The sequence below is a fragment of the Mastigoproctus giganteus genome, chromosome 13 (genome assembly GCF_048544385.1).
Source record: "Mastigoproctus giganteus isolate SK-2022 chromosome 13, ASM4854438v1, whole genome shotgun sequence".
NCBI classification, from domain to species: Eukaryota; Metazoa; Arthropoda; class Arachnida; order Uropygi; family Thelyphonidae; genus Mastigoproctus; species Mastigoproctus giganteus.
Window position 1 is genome coordinate 110,004,459 of NC_143587.1, and position 7,557 is coordinate 110,012,015.

General features: G+C 39.7%; 1 protein-coding gene and 1 non-coding gene across 2 annotated transcripts; one reads left to right on the forward strand and one right to left on the reverse strand.

The window, feature by feature from the left end:
• Positions 1–802: 802 nt before the first annotated feature.
• Positions 803–1,697, reverse strand: LOC150076356 (histone H2B). Its single transcript, XM_090387820.1, has one exon. It carries the CDS (start codon positions 1,662–1,664, stop codon positions 1,290–1,292), a length of 375 nt encoding a protein of 124 aa, XP_090243946.1. The 5' UTR covers positions 1,665–1,697; the 3' UTR covers positions 803–1,289.
• A 690-nt stretch (positions 1,698–2,387) lies between these two features.
• Positions 2,388–2,459, forward strand: TRNAG-UCC (transfer RNA glycine (anticodon UCC)). Its single transcript has one exon. It is a non-coding gene; the product is annotated as a tRNA-Gly (tRNA).
• Positions 2,460–7,557: the final 5,098 nt, after the last annotated feature.

Genomic DNA, 7,557 nt, shown 5'->3' on the forward strand with positions numbered 1-7,557 from the left:
GTAATTCCATACCTTTCTCCCATAATAATCGACATTCACTGAGTTTTAACTCCAATTCATCGAACAAACTTTTCACCTCCATTTAACCACCAACTCCTGTTCCTTGAGGGAAAAAATAAAATAAAAACCACCTTTCCTTCGTATGTATTTCTCGAAAATTATAATCTCGGAAAATTTAAAGTCCAGTGTCAACAAGTATATTTTATCTTTCCCCCACAGTTACTAGAAATCAGTAGGTTCCAGTAGCTGCGTTTGGGCTTACGATAAAAAAAAAAAATAATAAAATGGAATGCTACATTAATGCTTCCAAAAATGTAGTTTTCTTATTTTACAATAACTAACTAATATTTATAAGTTATATTTATGCAAAATAAGCGAAGTTTTGCGCTAACGGTTAGTTTTCTATTGGAAAGAAATTTAAGGTTTTCTTATTAACTCAACGGTGAGCGCCCTCACGTGAGGTGAAGAGGACAATGTAATAATCGTCCTCTTCTCAGTGTGGAAATTGCCCAGTTTCGAATCCCGTTCATGATGTGAGGAATTTTTATGGACTTTTTACAGTATTGTTGTCTCGGAAATTTGAGTTTTTCGTTCAGCAGGCAAATAATATTATGGACAATATACTGCGCCTCAGATGTGATTAACACATTTCATTCATTGTATTATTTGTTAAAAAATTATAATTGTTTTATTTATCTCCTAAATTGATAATTTAAGAAATTGAAAACGAAGAGTAAAAGAGAATTGGTTTTTAAAGCTAAAGAAAATTTGTTGTTTATATGCAATGACACATTATACGAGCTTCTTAATATGGTACTTTATTACCATATACGTCAATGTCTACAACGTAAAGACTCAAATGTAACACTTTTTTTTGATAAAAATGTGTATAAATTTAATTTTTATTTCTGTTCAACGAAAAAGCATTACATTAAGATTGATGAAGGTCAGCTGGGAGAATAACACCATAACACTGTTCATAAATTTACAGCACAATTATGCCCATCACAATAAAATACACGAAAGCTGCGCACGTGGAGAACTTACCGCTAGAACACGGAGAAAAATTAAAATTCCTTGAGTTCGTTTCCATTTTCGCTCTTCGAAACACAATTTTCGCATTTCGACGCACAGGTTCGCCATGGCTTTACATACTATGATTGAAAGTCCATGAGAACTATAAATAAAATGTAAATGAAATGCAGTAATTGGACACTTATACGATTCTGATTCCTACTTCTCCCAGTCTTTATTTTGCCCTTAGGCAAACTTGAAAGAAAAAAAGAATGTTACTTAGAACTAGTATATTTTGTTACAGCTTTAGTACCCTCAGAGACCGCGTGTTTTGCTAGCTCACCAGGTAACAAAAGACGAACAGCTGTTTGAATTTCTCGACTCGTGATGGTTGAACGTTTATTGTAATGTGAAAGACGAGAAGCTTCAGCTGCGATACGTTCAAATATATCATTAACAAAACTATTCATTATCGACATCGCTTTGCTAGAAATGCCGGTGTCTGGATGAACTTGTTTTAGCACTTTGTAAATATATATACTAAAACTTTCTTTTCTCTTCTTCTTCCTCTTCTTTCTGTCCCCCGCTCTCACTGCTTTCTGGGCCTTACCTGCTTTCTTGACGGCTTTGCCACTCGGTTGCGGAGGCATAGTCCACAGCGCACAATATCAAACAAGCACTATTCATTGAACGCTTCTGCACGTAACTTTTGACCATGTATTTAAGTAACGAAGGTGGATTGCACGTGCAAAATCGAGGACGTGAAAGAGACCTTCGTAGTGTTCACTTTTGATTCGTTCCTTTCTGTGCACAGTCCACCAATTACAAAGAACATGAAAATTGTAGTAAAATTCTATTTATCATATAAATCTTTCTTTAATTTCGTATTTCACCTTTTTGTACTGATTCCGTGAGTGAGTCTGTTTATTTATTAAGATGCTACTGTTTGTTTACAGTTGTTTATGCTAGTAGAGCAAGTTAAATGATCACTTTGTTTGTACTAGACCAGTATACGAGGACTCACTCCCCCCCCACCAGCTGTTGTGCGGCACACAACATGTTATATACTCATCAGCTGATTTGATTTTCTTTAATTTAATTTATATAATAAGTTATAAAAGCACTTTTTCAAAAATAAATTATATGTAGAGTGACAGGGAATTTAATAAATGTATTTGTAGTTCAAAATAAAGTTCCATTGCGTATCCTTCAAGTAAACTAGATTTAATTAATTATGATTCGGTAATTTTATATGATTAAAATTATAAGTCAAATGCTGAATATTTTTAATTTTCATAAATACAAAAACATTGTTTTTGTAACTAACGATCATAAAGCTATATATATCATGAATAAGAAAGGTATACTGTGAAGCGACGGTGGTATAGTGGTTAGCATAGCTGCCTTCCAAGCAGTTGACCCGGGTTCGATTCCCGGCCGTCGCAATTTCTTTATAACTGCAATTTTTTTTTTTTATATTTATGTATATACAGTACCTATTAGTTATAAATTTAAACTAATCTGAAAAAAAAAAAAAAAATAATAATAATACATTAAGAGCGTTCTTTGCTTCATTTTGCAACGAAAATCGAATGACATCACGATTTTTTCTTATGATAACTACAAACAAGTTTATACCGCGTTTCTCATTCGTAGTATTTATACATTATATAAACACAGAATAATTCAGTGATTTAATAAATAAGAATTTGACTTGATTTTCTTTCGAAATTGTAATTTTTTTTTTGTTTTAATTTTTAAACGCCTTCTGCAGGTACAGTAAAGATATCTCTCTCTCTGTCTCTTTATCTTAAAAAAAAAAAAACTCTCAGAGCCCTATAAAGTGCCTGGTTGTCATGTTCTATAGCTCATATAATCGAAGTCTTTCCTTGTACTGTCGCAACAAAGGGTCCCTTCTGTGGACTCTTTAAAGTTTCTCAATGTGTTTTCTCATATTCAGGCCGCCTTACCCGAGTGGTCAGTTCGCTCGTGCATAAGTATACGTGCCTTGAGTGACCCAGGTTCAAGCCCTTGACTGTTGAATACGGTGCTGTTTCTTGTATTTTCTCTCTCTCTCTCTCTACCTTGTGAAATCCTCGGACCGTGTGGTCGTCCCGGAGTATAAACAGAAAATTTATTTTTATATTACACACAGTATTTCAGTCTTACAATTGTCTTATAGAATGGGATTATGACCTTCCTATGATCCTATCCCTACAGGATACTGTTCGATAAATCATCGACAGGTCACCATGGGCTTTCCTGGTCGCCTCTTCACTTTCTTTAGAAAACTTTGGCTGCCCGTTTCGCAACTCCCAGATCCCTTTCTTCTCTATTGTTTTAATTCGACTCCGACAAATTTTATAAGTTATTTTGTGGTTACTGTTTCCCAAGAGTAGGACTTTGTATTTGCTGCATTAAACAATAGCTCACACATTTCTGATCATTCCTGAATCCTCTTCGAGCCATTCTGAAGGAGCGCTGCTTGGCGCTACTTGGCACTTAATGACTCTCCCAATGTTTGTCGTCTCACCATTTTGCATCCCGCCCTTTGTCTTTTCGTCGATATAATTTATGAAAACCGGAAACAACAGTGGTTCAAGAACCGATTATTGGTGGACCACACTTGACTTTACACCAATCTGAAAAATATCCATAAAAACAACCCTCTGCCCTGCAGCTAACCTCCAACCAATGTTAGAATCTTTCCAGTAACCAACAATAACCAGCTTATACAATAACTTCTTATGAGGGTCTGAGTCAAATGCCTTGCTAAAATCCAAATGAGTTATGTCGAAATTGTTCACTACATGCAGGTTATGAGTAACAGTGACAAAATAGCTTACCAGGTTAGTTAACATGATTTTCCAGAATGTCATTTCTATCTAAATGTTCCTGGATTACACTATTAATCATTGTCTCTAAGATTTTCCCATACCACTAAGAATTTTCCCATACCATAACTAAGAATTAAGTTACATACTTAATTCTTAGAACCGCCTTTATGTATTGGAAATACCTTGGCAATTCTTCAGTCCAAAGAAATCTCTTCGGAATCCAAAGATGTCCTCAAATTAACCTCAATATTAAATACACTCTCTGGGTGCCTTCTATAGAATTATTGGATATATGCCATTAACTCCAGAAACCTAATGCCGAATTTCAATGTGCTGAGTACAATGTAGACAAAAAGGACAGGAGGAGGTGTAATGCTGTTAGTTAAGAAACACATAAAATCTAAGTCAGTGCATCTAGTCGACATGGATGAACAGTTTGGGAAAGCAGAAATGCTGGTAGGAGTGTGTTATTGGCCTAATGACTCTGCTGAGTACAACGAAGAACTGTACCGAAAAATAGCGGGCCAGTAAATCAGAATGTCTCATAGTATTTAGTGTGCGAGTGTTTAGAGTCTAACGGCACCAGGCGTTTACCCCATCCCCGCGTTCTATACATTGTTGTTATTTGGTTTTTGGGAGCATTTGCAACTAAGGCCATATTGCTCCGGGGATATGCGGTGGTCATTCCCTGAACTCTCTGCATCCTCCGTATTTGGTGGTGCTACGCACTGCTGCTCCTTCCCACCTGGCTACGGAGGCGCCGTATACATTGTGGTGCGATACAGAACACTGTAGAGGTCAGAGGTTTAAAAGTGTATGGATATTGTGGTGTGTAATGTTTTGTACTGTTTTTCATCTGGCCTTTTAGCCGTTGGGCCACTAATGGGACCGACCGTTGCCCAGTGGTCGGTCCCATTAGTGCCGTGGAGGCAGACCAAGTACATCAGTATTTTAGATATTTACTCTGGCAGGTCCTGCCATCTAATTTCCTGAGATTTCTGTGGCTAGGGCCTAAAAAAAAAGAGGGAGAAACGCTAGAAATTAGGTCAGACCGAAAGAGATATAAGTTATGCAGGGTAGAGTTAAAAATTGAGTGTGGGGCTTGTGTAGTTTTGACAAGGGTCAAACGCTAGTAGTGAGACAGCTAGAGATGGAAGGGAGACTGAAGGCTGGGGGATGAGAGACAGAATTATGGGGACAATAGGGAAGACGGCCCCAGAGTATCAGAGAGGCAGGTCCATGCCTCACTAGGCAAAGAGTGGGGTAGCGGGGAGGGCAGGGGACAGCACACCGTCTCCTCCCCCCCACGCAGGAAGGGGAAAGATAGGGGCACTTCGGCAGAGAGTTAGTTACAGATCGCCAATGCTGCCAGCATAGCTGGCAGTTTTCAGAGTCAATGTTAGAGTTAATATCAGTTTTCGGAGCTCTACTGTGAGTCATTCATGGGGAAGCCCTGTCCGGTGAGGTTGTCTTGACGTTGCTAGTTTTTGGTCCACTCGAGGTCCAAATTGCGTGACTCGCCGGGTTATATGTGTGGAATGTCCCAAATTTCGAATTTCTTTTGTGTATTGTCTTTTCTTCATCTTGTAGGTGGTAGATGACTTTCATCAACCACCTACAAACATCATGAAATACCACCACTTTGCTTATTGGAGGCTTGAAGTGGTGAAACCCATGTTTAGTCGCTAGAGCAAAGTTTCCGGCATCCGTCTCCCCCATACTTCTCCTTCAACCCATGCACGCTACTAAGTACTATAGGTTTTGATACCTTTCGTGTTTGGGGTTTTCATAAAAAAAAAAAAAAATAGTTCGAGTTGGTATCATGAATAGCAATCAATGTTCTTCTCCTTGAGAATAAGTGCTGGGTGAAGCGCGAGAGCTCTCTGTAGTCGTCTTCCGTTTCGAGTAAGTACGATTCTTGATTCAGCGGCGTGTATCTTGTCCTTATTATTAGGAGGCATCGCAGGTCCTCATAGTGTTCACATCAGTGCATCAGATGGACCTATGTCTCTGCCTGCCCGAAAATATATAGTGGGCTATCAACCAAGCCAAAGGTTACCAATTTGACATTGTATGGCCATGTCCTGTGATTAGAAAGGTAATATTCAGTCCTGGATGAAACCACGGAGGGGGCCCAGGGTACACCCTGTCAAGATTTCATTTCACCTCCTTTCGTCGAATGCGCTCATCTGTTCTGCCATGCCTGCTGCAGGTGTTGGATTACGTTGGCTTTCTCCGTCTTCTGATTGTTTGAGGGATCTATGGTGTATCCAGCAAAGGTGATAGGTCTCTCTTTGCAATGTGGTATAGCATGGCTGTCTTGATTACTTCGAGGTCTAGCGGGAGGGCTCCCGCGATGACTTGCAGAGCGTGTGTACTGACCGTTCAGCAAGCTCGGGTGGTAACAAAGAGTACAGTTCTTTGGATGGTATCCAGGGTTCTTCTGTTTACAGCAGTTATGGATTTGTGGTACCATTTAGGTGCAGCATATGTGATTACAAGGATGAAGATGGTTTTGTAATATAGTGACTGCACATTTTTTTATGTCCCCAGTCCCTGCTGGTGACTCTTGCAACTAAGGCTGCGTAACTTCTTATTTTACTCCTTATATGTTTAAAGTGAGGTTGGAATGTCATGTTGGTGTCCAGGGTGGTGCCTAAATATTTAAGCTCTATGGTTGAGCTTGAGGGATTTAAATCCAATTTTTATTTGTGGCGGCTGTCAAGGATCCAGTCTTCATATCAGGAAGATGGTGCAAGTCTTTGTGGAAGAGATTTGTAAGAGGTTGGGCAAGGCCCATTCTTGTAGTTTTATCATTTCCTGGCTTGCAATGGTCTCCAGTTGGGCTCTTGACTCTGTCAATATGATAAGGACGAGATCGTCCGCAAAGGCCTGGGAGCGAGCATCACCCAAGTTCAGGTTGAGGAGCTCGTCGAGAACTATATTCCACAGGAGCAGTCCCAGCACTAAACGTTGCGGGCAGCCCCTGCAGACCAGTCTAGTTAAGCTTCTATTTCCATCCTGAGAGGTACAATTTCATTATGCCATAGAGGTTCCTCGGTATAGAGGCCTGTCTCAGTCTTGTGAGGACGCTTGGCCACCAGATGGTGTCAAACGCCCCCACAAAGTCAATCGAAATGACCAGAAAATACTTCTTATTGCATGTTGCAGCAGCGTTTAGGAGATATTACAGTGCGTCAGTGGTGCAGACTCCAGGCTTGAACCAAAACTGGTTCGGACTTGCTAGTCCGGCCACGTCATAGTGGGATTGTATTCTTTTGGACAGCATCCTTTCAAGGAGCTTGCTCCCAACTGTTAGCAGGGAAATTGGCCGGTATGAATTTGGTCTAACTGGATTTTTTTTTTAGCGTTTTTCAATATCAGTTTCATGTTTGCAGTTTTCCAGTCTTCAGGAAAACTGCGTGTGATGATGCATCTGTTGTATAGGGTTAGTAGTAGTTTTGGTACAATTTATACTGTCTTTCTGACGATTTCTGGTTCTAGGACCTGGGCAATTTTTGTGTTTGATCTGAGCCACCGCCACACAGAGTTCCTCTTCCGTCAAAGGAGCTTCTAGCTGTTTGGTGGTATAGTTTTCATTTGCTTGGTGGATCTGGTGCTGCTGAAGTGTGATGGGTGGGAGTGGTTCCGGAAAGATTGTGATTAGGATATAATTTATTAATTCTTCCTACGTAGTGGCCAATGT